General features: G+C 36.7%; 1 protein-coding gene across 6 annotated transcripts in view; it reads right to left on the reverse strand.

The window, feature by feature from the left end:
- Positions 1–15,332, reverse strand: part of RALGPS1 (Ral GEF with PH domain and SH3 binding motif 1) — a 134,822-nt gene that overhangs the window by 34,817 nt on the left and 84,673 nt on the right. For all 6 annotated transcript variants that reach the window (XM_072882757.1, XM_072882756.1, XM_072882755.1 and 3 more), the window contains exons 11-12: positions 2,844–2,981; positions 1,067–1,160 (exon numbers count right to left, since the gene is read on the reverse strand). In XM_072882757.1, coding sequence (XP_072738858.1) covers positions 1,067–1,160; positions 2,844–2,981 — 232 coding nt within the window. The remainder of the gene's footprint in view (positions 1–1,066; positions 1,161–2,843; positions 2,982–15,332) is intronic.

Genomic DNA, 15,332 nt, shown 5'->3' on the forward strand with positions numbered 1-15,332 from the left:
TTCTGACAGACATCTACTGATCAACACCATAAATTATTGTTAGAATAAATATATAACATTTTGATTTTTGTGTCACTATCATTTTAGTCATCAGGCCATCTGATTCTTCCTTTGTGATATCCAAATAATCTTCTACTTAGGTGAACCCTTCCAACACTTTTTTGTTAGCATATGGTGTAAGTACACACAAATTCTGAGACAAAGTTTGTAATGGAAGTATTTATTAAAACTGGCGACATTTATTAAAACTGGTTTTAAAGAAGTTCATTAGCAACCTTGCTCTCCAAAACATATTCCAAAATCTTTCATACCACCATCATAATACTTAACATCTGGTTGCTTTGAATACTTTTAATTCTGTTCACCTAAACAGAGCTACTATATTTGTCAATAGCTAATTATAAAGCATTGCATCTACCTTGGTTGAGTTATTTAAAAACTAGGCCACTAAACCTATGATTTAATGTGCTAGTTCTTTCAGAATTATTGGCCAGGGATTATCACCTCCTTTAACTGGAGTACATTCACATATTGACCAATGTGCTCTATGGTGTCTGTTTCACACCATTGTGTGGGTTAGTTCTTCTCCACCTCTTTTGTAAGCATTGCTTTAACATGCTTAAACCCTCAAAATTTTCAGGTTTGTATCTTAAGTACCAGCTTATTAAAAATAGTAATTTGAAATTGGAAGATGTTTTTAATGTATTATTTACAATAGCATAGAGTCAATTCTGGGCATCTTGGAGATGGCTTCAGGGTTCCTGAACAAGATTCCCAGAATACAACCATCATGTAATAGAATAAAGACTTGATTTTCATCTGCTTTCAACTTTTACAAAGATATTTAATTTTGGAAATCTGGTTAGAGTCATAAAGGAAGACTGTCATTCTGGATTTTACTCAGGCATCCTAGTATTATCAGTTCCATTAATGAAATATTAAGAACACCAGACAAACCCCAAAACATCTTCAGCCAATGGCTTTTTGTTCAACTCTTAAGCAAACCAACAGCCAAGTTATCTTTCCATTAAATTCTCCAAAACCTGAAGAAAAGAATAGTACTTACTTATAATTGTCATCTTCTACAAATTTCTGAAGTTCTTCAATGTAACGGACAGACTTCAAATACTTTTGCACATGGGGCAGTGTTGTAAGATGATCTGTAAGATTTTGTTCAAACAAACAAAAAAAGATGAACATTCAAGTCATCCAAAATTAATTATTCTTTCAGGGTTTTTTTCTGGTTCTTATGGTTATCTTAATGGAAACAGAGAATTTGAACCTTCCTAAAGAAGAAATTAGGCACAAATATTACTTTAAGAAGATGTTAAAGATTTGATTGAGCAAAAGTTATGCTTAGTTGTTAAAGAAAACACAGATGCATTTCATCATCGTGAAAGCTAGTGGATTTTATTATATGCTATCTCACAAGTGGAAAAGAGTTATTTGCTGCAAACCCTGCTTGAATTTTGTGCTCACTGTTCTGGGGGAAATTAAAGCCTGCAGCCATGGCTGCTAGTGATTCTTATATGAACATGAAGTGAAGAGACTTAAAAATTACAATGCTGAATACCAAGAAAGAAAAACACTAAGTTCAGAGTGACAGAAAAATCCTTTGATGCATGGTGCATGGACAGGAACATGTATTGTAGTATCTAGCTTAACTTTTCTGCTCTTGTAAAGACAACTGTTTTAAAGGCACCCATTATTCCAGAATATTGCTTCTTCAAGGCCATATTTTAATTTTCATTCTGATTTGAACAAAAGCACTCAAAATTAATGCATAGCAATGCAGGAAGCAACCAAACCCGTAAAAAGGAAAGGGTCAGTGAAATAACGAGGTTTCTTTGTCATTCAAAGTATTCAAAGACAAATTGAAACTCACAATAAGAACATGACAGCTAAATAATCTAGCTATTCAGAATCATACATTATTATGCCTAGTCCCTACCCTTAAATACTTCATAATACTGAAGTTGACAACAAAGGACAAGGGCTGGATACTTAACCATACACAAGTAATTTCTCACCTCATTTTCTCACAATCTAACATTTAATTTTTTTCTATTCAAAACTCTCCAAAACTGTAGCATTTAAATGTTCTCAATTTATTTAATTGTACAGCTGCTCTCAAGGTTTTCCAGCTTGTTTCACATTTAAGCAATGAAAAGTCACGCTAAGTCACCAACAGGATGCTGAGTATTTGTCAAGACCCCAAAACCAGGATATTTCTTGACATAAAGCTTCACTAACAGGCTAGAATTGCAGAAATTAATTTTAGAGTAAAATCTTGTTAACAAAAAGAAGCAGCCCCCTCATGTTCCTCACTACATCAACAAGCAAGGTATGTGGAAAAGCTTAACACACAATTAAACAACTGTTGCATAGATGGAAATACTTTGTATTTCACTTTGTAAACATATCATCAGGATACTACCAATAGAATGATAACGAAATCAACAATTTTACACTCCAAAGACATCGTATCTACTGCAAAGGAAAGGAGAGGTATTAAGATAATTCTCTCTGACTGCCTCTGGTGGAAACACAATATAGCCCAAATGTAATACCTGTACTTGAAAGTATGTCATTTGTAGTCCACGTGTAGCAGTAAACTCTGCACAACTTCTGTTATAGCTCTTACAATTTAGAAGATGTGCTTATTTGCCTAACTTACCGGCAAGACTGAAACTGCACAGAAGTGGAAGCTACTTGACTTACTAGTGTCCAGCTCTACCATTAGCCTCTTGTGTTGCCTTTACACAGGGCCGAAACCCGCTTTCACAATGTTGTACTAAAGAAATTTTAGTTAAGGCTTAATAGGTATAACAAAATTTACCAACCATAGTTACAGGAGACTTGCAGATCAGCTATTATTCGCAGAATATTGTTCATTTGATTGGATCTTTGTTCATTCTCCATAATGCTGCCTGAAGCGGGATATGCAGAATCAATGTAGATTAAATCCAAGAGATAAATTCCTGAAACAAACAAATCAATCAACCAATTGATCTAGTGTTTCAAACAGAAATAGTTGCATAATTTCTAACGAATATAACAGCCAGCAACTATTTACCTCCACTGTGGTCTGGGCCCATTAAACAAAGGAGAGCTTGGGATGTGCATGTTGAAAAATCTCGTAATTAGCACTTGAGTTCTATGACACCTCTTAAAAAAGGACAGAAAAGATTTTGCTCACGTGCACTTATATAGGCTAATGTCTACTATGACAATTTGCAGGACTGTAACAAGGACACAAAAAAAAGAAAGAGCGACAGCTGCCACGAACCGCTGACGAGGGTACAGGCAGTCTGTGTGGAGCTGACAGCAAGCACTGCGGCCTCCGGCCACAACGGACGGAGTTCGGCACGGCGCTGTAGGGCCTTCTGGCTCTGCCACGACTTACTGCATTCAGATATTACTGCATGTTTTGGCTGAGGCTCCAGGCTGCTTTTGTTAGAAGACAACAGGAGATGATATTTGGGTTTTGATTATGTAATGATTTAAAAAAGCATAAAGGAAAGGTTTTTATTTATTAATTTCTTAATTTAAAAAAATGGCACAGTCATTTGCCTTGGCCCGGATTTCTCGGTAAATACAGAAAGATGGTGATTACTGTAGTTGCCAAAAATGCTGACTGTTCTTATTTGTATTGCACTTTGCCAAAGCACTGGCTGACTAGACAAAATGTCATTTTTTATTGGTAAAGAAGCATATTATATACAGAAGTCGTGTGTGGCAAGATGTGAGCTATCTTCATCATCAAAAATATACCTATATCCCATGTTTGGTAGGCAGATATTTTGCAGAGTTAGTCTCTGTTGTACGGTACTTTTACCTTTACAAATTATATAAGAAAGTAAAAGGCTGAAATGAATTCATGATACAGCATAACATTTCTTGCATGGTACCCAACTGCTTTTTATCAACACATGCCATTCAGTTTCACACATACCATTATGATTTGTAGCAGGCTTCTTTTACAGCTCTAGAATGGTTAGAAAGCAATCACAAACAAAGGGAAAAGTACTGACAGGGAAATACATACAATATACAATCATCCAAGTTTGAGAAAACTGAATCATCGCTGAGATTGGCTAGAAAGTTTTAGTTTCTAACTCTGGAAAACTGAAAGGTAATTCTGTAACACAGTCTTGCAAAACTCATGAAAGCTACTATGAAAGCATAATGCAAGGCTCATCTATTTACTTCAGTAACTAACCGAATGCATTTAAATGAAGATGAGGAAGAGTAACACTCTTGCCTTTTGTGAGGTTATTTAATCAGTTTTAGTATTTCAATTGTATGAATGCAGGGAAGGAGTACAGAGGCTCTGACTCTATGTGTAAAATTAATTTATTTTAGGACTTCTAGCTACGCTCTCTGTTGATCAGGCCTTGGGTACAGATCATAGGAAGGAACAAAGTCACAATTTTCATCTCTTCGGGAAGTGGAATAGTTAGTCTGCTGAGGCAGAGTTATAACAATACACTTCGTCATCTCCAGCGTGTCCTTGGCCACGTGGGCACTCTGTGACTAAGACCTCCTGAAATAAGTGAGGGCAATCACCGTATAAAGGAGACTTGCTGCTCTTTTGCCTCTTCATGGAGCCATGCGACAGCCAGACATACCCAAACTAGACAATACAAGAAAGAAAGTGCAGCTTCATCCATTCTTAACATAGGTTTTACTTTTTTTTATTAAAAAAATCCCATAACCACACGCTCAGTCTGCAGGAAATACAAAGTGCTTAAATTTGTAATCATATAACTTCGAACTCAGGTTTACAAGCAATTTATACAAAATTTACACAAACACAAAGCCATTGCCAGTAGTGATAATAATAATGAAGTGGCTGCAACCCAAATACTGTAATACCACTTACTGTAGAAATCTTTTATATACAGTTTTCAATATTCTTACTTCTACTGATAAAACGAAGTGCAGATCAGATTCTGCTGGATGTGCATTTCAAAGAGGAAACCACAGTTTACACAGTGAACTTAGAGCAAAATATAACTAAGTTCTAGCAGGACTAAATCAATCTTTTTGCATCTCAAAACTTAATGACTCTGTATGAATTAAAAAAAAAAACCACCCAAAAAACCTGTGCACAATGGAGGCAATGGACCAATGGAGGCAGCTCAAAGCAGTAGTCCTTTATCTGAATTTCGCACATCACATGAAGACAACTGCTAGCTAAAGGTGGGGACACATGAATCAATTTTTTTCAGTTGATACAAACATGGTCAAACTATATTTTATAGCTACATATTATTTACCTGTTTCAAGACAAGGCTCTATTAAAATCCACTCTTACCGGCTCCTTTCTCTGCGTATCTTGAAATCTCATGGCTATCGATGTCGAACATTAGTTAGCAACAGATCATGTTCCACCAAGAACAATTTTATTTAAAAACAAGCTAAGTAGAAATATTCTAATCTTCTGTTAGATCTGAAATAGAATCATTCTGAAACTACACTGTAAAAAGTTTCTATTGAGGCAGAATCCACTGGAAACAATAGCACATGGCAATTGTAATGCATGAGCCCTTGAGACAGCTTGGTAAACTGCAGCTTTTCAGCATTTCACTTTACCATTCAATTTACGTATTCTTCTAATGGTTCAGCAACAGCAGGGTCAGAATATGCTTTCCGACACTTGCCACAATAAACCAAGATTTATACTTTTCAATTCCTGTGAACTATGGAAAAATGGCTTAAAACACCACAGAACACAAACATTAACTAAAATATTAGAATAGCTATGAATAGTGTCACAGAAGTCTGACTCAACATCCACATCCTCCCAAAATATCCCCCAAAACACCTTCCTCCAAATCACAGAGGAAATCAAAACCAAACTAAAAGCTCTAAAAGTCCAAACACAGTACTGCAATCCCAGAAAGCTAACCTGACATAAGTCTTGGATTTATAGAGTTTTTTGGGTACAAATTCAACTGGTAGAAGAAAAGAAGTAGATTAAAGAAACAAAAGACTGTATTAATCCTCTATGTATGTGTTAGGGACTCAGTTAAGAAGTCTGCTCTATGTGTTTGCACACCGCCTTATGTACTAGGAGTTACTAAGAGATCTGTGGAAGATACTGATTTATTATTAGCTAAATATTTCACAGATATTAATTGTTTCAGATAAAAATCAGTATTTCCTGTGAGTGATAATTTCGCTCTATCTTCAGATATAATGATTTTGAAAAACATTCCCAGAATTCCCCAAGTTAAAGTTCTATCCCAATAACATTTTTTTTTTCATGCTATTATTAATTCACATACGTAATTCCTTTTCTGATCTCAGTCTGCAAAGAAGATGGGTGGAATTAAAACCCAGAAAAGAAGAACGATGAGATAAATGTTTGTAAAAGCATACCACATCTCTAAGACCTTTTTATAGCAGTACAATGGTATTTTTTTAGAGAATTAGATCTTGGAATTCCAGTCTGGTGGCATTTTATGCACGCTTTGTGCTGGCACGAATAATCATAGGATAACTTAGGTCAGAAGGGACATCCAGAGGTCCATCTAGTCCAATCTCCTGCTCAAAGCAGGGCTACAAAGTTGGAAAAGGTTGCTAAGAGCCTTACAAGTTTAGGGGTGAAGACTCTCTGATCACCTTAATCCAGTGCTCCTTAACCATTCTAATAGTATTTTTTCTTTTTGTTTCTACGCAGTTGTAATTTCCCATGCTACAACTTGTGACTATTGCCTCTTGTCCTTTTACTGTGCACCTCTGAGAAGAATATGGCCTGTCTTCTTTATAAACTGCCAACAACAAAATGTGTAGTAAAAATAATGAATTTGACCCACAGGGCTGGAGAACTGTCCTTCATTTTGCTACCAAATAAAATTAGGAGACTAACAAACGGGAAATTCTATTGCACATAAGTAAATGCACTAACACATTCTCATGCACAAAACAAAAATTTCTCATCTGATTAATGCATGAAATCTAGAACCTGACACAGGTTCTTCTACAGCATTAAAATTACCAGTTTAAAAAACTGAGTAAGAACAGAAAAATTGCATGTTCTAAACAACAACATAAAATAGAACATTAAAACAGCTTCATGAAACCTTTTCAAGAAGAAAAAGGTAAGTCAGCCTGAGAACCTGACATATGCTAACATTTCTGGCTTTTCAGCAAATCCGTTATCAGGTGAACGTAAGCAACCTACTATCAAAATTCTCTGGCATAAGTAAAAGCACTACCGGTATCTTCCTGATTGTTTACTGTTGTTCTCCATTCCACCCATCAAACTCAGCTGAGAACTTCCTCAGGAACACATGATAAAATTTCAGTTCTGTAGAACTGTGTTTTAATCTGTAGCAACAGCATAGCATTTCACTGCATCTCACAGACGTGCAGGACGGCCTCAGGCACAGACTCTGCCTGTGAAGCTCTGCAGGGAGGATGGAACCTGATGCATTTTACCCTTTCCAGAACCAACCGTAGCTTTTCAGGACCATGTTTTTACCATTTATATAAGTGCTGAGTACAAAAGCATTGCAAGTTTATAGTTGTTATTCCAGTTCAGAAAATACATACAAAAGATGTTTTTAGTTCCTCTTAAGTTAGCAAGCAGCCCAAAATAAAATACCCATTAGAGAAAAGATTTTTGTGTAAGCGTATTTTGCTCAGACTGCAAGTTATTATAGATTGTCCAAGTCTTGGGACTCACATTCCCAGTACCTGATTGCCAAGAGGTCTCAGAGACTTGGTATTCCTGTGCTATTTGCTCTTCCACCTCTGTTGAAGCCAGCCTGAAGCTCCTCATATATAAATCCCAATTTTTTTTCCTTGAAAGAGAGAATTCGTATTTCCAAAGCCTGAGAAGGAGGGTTAGTAAATGCAGTATCTTTCAAAAGCATGAATGATATACAGATTAAGTATTTTTCTTAAGTCAGTATTCAGAAATCTGCTATAAGATGACATGCAGTAGAAAAAACAAGCATCACAGGTGCCTTTGCCTGGTTAAGTGCTGCTAATTTTTGGCTCCGTAATTTAGTTAAAAAGACAAACAGCATAATCTCCTTGTCTCACATGTCATTCACAAAACTCTTACTGACCTCAGCGGTCCTGGAAGGGAAACCCTTTATGAATGCAGGGAGAAAATGCTGTATAAAATGTACCGAGTCTGCTGTGAACACTGTATTCAAATAGACTGAGTAGAAATTACTGTATGTGCTCCACTCAGGGATCACTGCAGCTATTGCTACAGTGTGTCAAAAGCATTATCTCAGTCCAATTTTTCTTTAAAGGATTGCTCAAACATTTAGGGTCAGCTAAAAGGCAGACTTTAATTTAATATATTCCTAAACTACTCTATGAGCTGTGCAGGGAAGTTAGTGCCTCTTTGTTGCATAACAAAGAAAGGAACATTTTTTTTTTGAGCAGGAAAATAACTTGTGCAGCATAAAAATCTACCATATTTCCACATTAGATTTTCCATACTGTTTTTTGAGCATGTTTATAATTAATGACTCCCCCTCCGCCCCACGTTCTCTTGCCGTGCCTTGAAAAGAGCACTCCTAGTTTCAGGAAAATAGCTAGCTGGCTCATTTTCACTCTTCTGGCTTTAGAACATTAAATTTTCTCGATAAATTCCAGCTATTAAAACAACAGGAAATGCAACCATGCTAGTCAAGCACAATTTTTTAAAAGGGAAGGAAAGCCACTACAATGAAATGCATGGAGTACACCTAAGCAACACACTCCTGAGAGAATTTCAGTATGCTTGCATTAATTACTGGTAATAATCAGATCTTTGAAAGTGTATTAAGTTTGTGCAGTAAAAACAAATTATTTTCATGTAATCTCCTGGTAGTTAGTATGCCTTCAAACTTACTCAGATAAAAAAAAAACCCAAACCCTGGAAATAAGATTTTCATCTGGGAAAATATAAATTCTTTCCTGAAATTAAAATGTTCTCACATGTTGTCTACTAATGTCTCATTACTATCATGTAGAGCTGTAAGTTATAGACGACCAGCAATAGTCCAGGAAATTTAAGGAAAGCCATGTGGCTTACTAAGGTTTTCTTCTTTACAGCTTATGAAAAAAAAGACAGACCTGGCAATTTTGTTAGATTTTAGTAAGTACTGAGTATCTGCACGAGCAAAATCTCATTCACATGTTGAGTACACCCCATACTTCACTATTACATAGTTTTATAGCTCAGATTCAGTCTTGCCATGGAATTTTGCATATCTCAAGTGCTGTCTGAAAGGTCTCCATTAATGTTTCTGCTCTGAGACTTAGAAATACTTTATGGAAATCCCTTGCAAGACTTTTTCTCACTAGTGCTGTGCTTGTTACATACCTGTTTCTTCAGATCTCTGCCACCTTAACAAATAAGTGGCTCATTGGATCACACTGGTTTATGTCTAGCATTAGCCAGGCTGCAAGTGCCTACTTAATTTCTTTAGTTTTCAGCCTATTCATTCACACATTCTGGAAAATCCTTCCACTGCTTAGGGAGGAATGGGTGAAGAAACTCTATGAACTGTCATTGAAAAATGAAGAAACAGACACAGAGGCAGCGATAACCAAGAACAAACTCAGTTCGTTATGAACTGTTAATGCTTTGCTATGAAACCATAAGGCCACAACTAACCTGTCTCTCAAGCCCCCACCAATCTGTGAATTTGGTCTAAGAAAGAACCATATCCCTGTCAGACCCACTGACATGATAGATAAGAGAGTGCTCCAGTGGCCAAAGGTAATTTGATAACCCCACCAAAACAAAAAAGGATGTTTAGTCCTTATAAATGAGTGGAATAGAGTTGGATTAACAGCAACATAAAAGCCAACTAGAATTTCCAGTCACACTGGAGTGAAAACAAAGAAAAAAGATGCTTAGAAATCAGGTCAAGTTTACAGTCTAGTTTAACTTCCTTCACTGGCCCAGACCAGGCCTTCAAAAATTTTCTTCCCATGTTAAAAATGCTCTCTCTTGAAGAAGTGATGTATCTCATAGATATGCATTTAGTTTGTAAAGGAGAGGTTCATATGACCCAGAACGCTTTTAGCTTAAGAGCAACCTGGAGCATTTATTGCTTTCTCACAAAAAGTACCTTCTAAAAACCATTCTGAATTTGTCTTCACTTCCATCTCTACACATTTCTATCTCTAGACAGACAGAACTATGTATCATTAAAAGTTATGTATGTTTTCAGTAACTGTTTTATTTGTTTTATTTTCTAACAAAAATAGCCTCCATTTTTGTAATCTGTATTAGTAGTTTGGGGTTCTGGCCCTATGGATTAAGTATGCTGATATGCTTCTACTTCTCTCAACTACAATAATATCCCAAGCCAAAAGACGAGTGACATTTAAAGGAAGAGGGAGTGATTGAGTTTGCTTTCCCTGTATGCTTTGAGTACAGCTCTGTTAACTTACCCACCGCAGTATATTTTTGTCTCTGTGTCCACATGCTTGGAAACCGCAGAAAATTAGATTTTCACTTACGAATATTAGCTGAAAAGGTGAGCATGGTTAGTTTTGTCCATTTATACATTATCGTAGACAGTATTTTAAATCTAAGAGATCACAGTTAATTCCCCAATAGATTGCTTACTTATAACTATAACAAGAGTTATTTCTGATGGTTGCTGGTGCTTGCTGCCACCTTTATGTTAAAATCCTACAGCATTATTCTTTCCATTTATCGCTCCTTACATGTTGCCTAGCTTCCACATCCCCATAGTTCCTCAGCTTCGCAGGAAGACTAGAAGTCTCTGCCAAGTAAGTCAGTGAACTGCATGTACATTTACTCCATAAGTAACCTATCGAATGACCTGAGCATGACTGTTAAAAAAATAACCCAGAAGAAATAATCTCTCCTTTGGGCGCAAGGTTTTCCCCAGTGTGGCCTGAACACAGCTTGTCCCTCTTCTGAATGCTCATTCCATTCTGTCACTCTCCTTTCTGGTTTCTTGGTTTGGATTTGACTGGTCTTTGGATTAACAAAGTACATAGAAAAGCAGAGGGGAAAAAAAAAAGAAAAAAAAAAAAAAAAGACTTAATCTGTTTAGAAGACAATTTCCTACAGGTTTGTCAAGATCAGCAACACCTTTCTCGCTCTTGTGAAAGTTACGGGTACATGTACCAGTTTATTACATCTCATAGTAGATTTCACATCTCTCAGATTTCACATCTCATATTAGATGTCACATGTAATACTAGAGAAACATAAACTAGATAAACATAAACAGCACCTTGGTCCTGCTTATACCTGCTTTGTTTCCATATCCCAGTCTTATTTACATTTTAGGGGGGAAAAAAACAACCTCCTAAGCCCCAATTCCTATTTTAAGTTCTTCTGAACTTACCTATTACAAGGGGTCCAACCATACTGGGAGCTGCTTCAGCCATCATCCAACACATGAGAGTTACTAATATTTACACACTGCCAACATGGACCAGGCACCTTAACACATCAGAATGAAGGAAAGAACCCCAATTTCCCCACTATTGGAATGGCTCTGTAGCAGCCCCATGCTGAGTAAAACCAGATTGCGTCACCAAGATTTCTCCATGACCTAGGAGATCCTGCCTAGATTCAGATTCCATACAGCAGCTCTTCACTGTCCCCTCTTGTCAAGTGGCACATGAAAACATAGTCAAAAGCTGTAAAAATTCTATTTGCTCAGAGCCTCTACACTGCAACATGCCTTATGGCAGCCTGGTTCAAGGCTACTTTCTAGCTATTTTGAGCAAGTTTGCAGCTATTCTCAATGATATCAAGGGTATAAACACCCTCTCAATCTGTATCAGTAGTTGTAAGCATTTCTGCAGGACAAACAGTAAATTTTCCAGGACAATATACAGATGAGGACCAACGAGACACATGAGCAACAAAAAGGATGAGCGGGAGTTAGCACAGGTCCTGTAAATTCCAAATAAAAGTGTAAGGAAATGGGCTTTTTGTGGGTAGTGGGGTGCAGGAAGAAAGAAACCAAACTGATGGATGCCAATAAAAAATTAAACTGTATGTAACATGCCGGAATGTAACAGAGCATACTCTTTGTAAATACATATCAAGCTACACCTTTTCAACGGTGTTCCTCTCCCCACCTCCTTTTAAAGCAAGAAGGCTGATTATTTTTTTATGGGGTTTTATTAGCGTTACCAGCCTTCACCTGGGCAGTGGCATTTTGAACTCTTCTATATATATGACATGATAATAGGAATAGATGAGAATCGGTTATTTTGCTTAGAGGAATCACAAAATTATTCCCTTCAGCAAAAGACTTTAAGACCTGCTTCTCAAAGGAAAGGCTCAGGGTTGCCATATGCCAAAGAAAACACACAACACTAGCTTTTCAAACCTTGGCTTACATTTGTGCTACTGTGCACTGAAAAAAGCTTTCTAAGATGTGAAGCCATCAGGATATTTTCCAAAGGGTGAGCTCATGGGAAGCTGCTTCCACAGGCAAAACATTTTCCAGTGATACTGACTTTTCTCCATTGTTACTAGAACTAATTTTGCAGCTGGATATTGTATGCGGACAACACAGTATTCATTAGTTTATGGTACCATGGAAATAATAACACAGACCAAGGAAAAGCATGGCCAAATAATCCAGAACTAAATTTACCAATGGAAATCACACTGTGTAAAGGGGACCAATCATTTTTAAATTGGCAAAAAGAACTATAATACCCAGCTCTTAAATTTTTATTGCAGAGCTCAAACAAAGCAGTAATATTACCGATAGTTTAAAGACAGGAAAACTGAAGTACAACAAAAAAGTGACCTTGAAATGTAGTAGTCAATGCCACCCAGATCATCCATTTTGAGTGCTCCATCCACCAGACAACAACTTCCAAGGCTAAATTTTATTGAAAAAGTATTTATGGAGAACTGCAGTGTTCAGCAGGGTGCAAACCTAAGTCTGTATATTTCTGTCTTGATTCACAGTTAAGCTTCTCCTATTATTTCCTTATTCAATACTAAAGGCTTCTGAGAAAGAGAAAATAGCACTGAGGCAGATAATAAATAAGCATACTTTGGAGTTGATGGGTATTAACAACATACCCTTAAGAAAAATAATCCCAAGCCTTCTGAAATCAGTGGTTATTCAGCTTCACCCAATTCTGACGAACCTCAGCTCAAGCAGAGAAGCTTTAAAATTTTCATGAACAGCTACGGTGTGTGATTTGTTCCTCATTAAGAAAGACTGACATAACATGCTACAAAAGACAAAATACTTGCAGTCCAATAAATCACTTGTACAAAGTTATACCAATGAGAAAAGCTGGGATGGTATTACTTTAAACTGCAGTAGCAGAAACAAACAGAAATCTGTTTTTTAAGGCATTTGCCTGGAAGTCAGAAAATCTGGGTTCAAATTTTCTGTTCTGTCACAGATTTCTTTGACCTGGGCAAGTTATTGTTATCCTCTATTTTCCACAAGTTCAGTGAAAGTAGCATTTCCCTGTCAGAAAGACCTCATGAAAGTAAACACTATGACCAGGAAGACTTAACAAAAGTGGGGTTTAAATTCCTTATAGAAAATATGTAACGACGTGCAGCCTATAAAAGTAGCAGCACCATTTATTCTTAACAATTCAGAATTTCAAATATCTTTTGGGGGTTTACGACAATTTGCAGGCACAAGGTGTAATCCAAAACATACAGTACCCAAAATCATCTCACAAATACACACTGTTGCAAAACTGATCATAAAAAACCCCCAGTTCAGATAAAGATTGAAAACTTGCATAATTCTCAATTGTATCTTCTTTCTCTTTGTTTTTTTTTTCTACTTTTTTAAATAATGAATATAAAACTATCCTGTGAAACACTAGGGCTAACAAACCCAAAATTAAGTGGTTAAAGCACACCACTACTGCATACTGGACATATACTTCAGTGCATAGTGCTCTGCTAAGGGTCTGTGCAATTCTGCAAATGCAAACAAGTTAGGAAATAGCTATTGTATGGTATTTTTGTTAGTCAGACATTCACTGCTTTGCAACAAATAATAATTAGCCGATGGGGAAGTACTTCAGATTAGCCTGGGGACTTAAATTTGTTATTCTTACTTAACATTTTGATCAAGTACTATAATAATCTTCCACATTTGTTTGGAAAATTGTACTGTTACTGTGAAAACCACAAACACATGCTACAAGAGGAGAAAAAAAAAAGTTAAATGTTTTAATGAACAAATTTAGTTCCCTACTTATCATCACGTACACTTTCTAAAGATATTCACAACCCAGAAGCCCCTGAATACGCATATGCTGCAGTGTAACATGGATGTCTGGGTACAGAGCATTTTTTACTACAGGAAGCAGTGTCCACAAGACACGCAGTAACTGGCACGCATAACAGAAGGGAACCTATGGAAAGTAATTATTTTCCCTTTTTTCTCCCCAAAAGTTGAATAATGACACTGGTTTGATAGGAAAACCAGAAGAGACAAAAATATGTTTCCAATTTGCAGTCAGCTATATTTATGAAAGCCTTTTGCCACATACAGTAGTGTGGTTGTATCATACTAAATAAAGCAGAGGACAGAGAGAAAGCAACTTATCAATTAGCTAAGTGGTAGAAAGTCCAAATCACTACAGTCAGCAGTCTGTGAAACCAAAGACACCATTCTTAGGAGATTAGCTCATAGTCAGAAAAGCCAACAGTTTTGCGGTATCATTGGTTTCAAGAAGACTGGATATTTTCCATGGACTAAGGGCTGGAAAATTTTTCTACAAAACCAAATATATATACTGGTTAACCTTGGTAGGACTTGGAGTACTCTAAAAACAACTGAAGACAAATCTTTGCCAAGGCAACAACATGTGATTTGTAATACATATTGCCGGCACAGCGGCCAAGCGAAGGGATCACTCACAGGAAAGTAAAGGTGGGATTACAACCAGGTTTATCACTTCTCTCTGATGCCAGTTAGCCAGAACATCAGTATCATACACACGCACAAACGCAGAACTGTAACGAGGCCGAGTCAGAAAGACAAAAAACTTGCTCAATTAAGAAGATTTATATAATTTTTACTTATACAGTTCCAAATTCCAAAACAGCCATTCTTGCCATTCTCTGGCATCTTCCCTTGCATATCATCAGTCTAAGGACAGTGTGAATACTTGCAACACCACAAAAGCTTTTTTCCAAAAACACAGGTAAAAGCAATGCCTGGAATGATGTTGCTAGTAAGTTACTAAGAGGGGAAGGAGCTAATTTAATCGCTTTCTGGATCATAATTTCTTCAACACAAGGATGAATTGAAAGATGCATTTTCTGTATTTGCCAGTCTTTTTGTTGTGGTGGTGGTTGTTTTGTGAACATGCAT

Source organism: Ciconia boyciana, chromosome 18, assembly GCF_034638445.1.
Source record: "Ciconia boyciana chromosome 18, ASM3463844v1, whole genome shotgun sequence".
In the NCBI taxonomy this organism is placed as follows: domain Eukaryota; kingdom Metazoa; phylum Chordata; class Aves; order Ciconiiformes; family Ciconiidae; genus Ciconia; species Ciconia boyciana.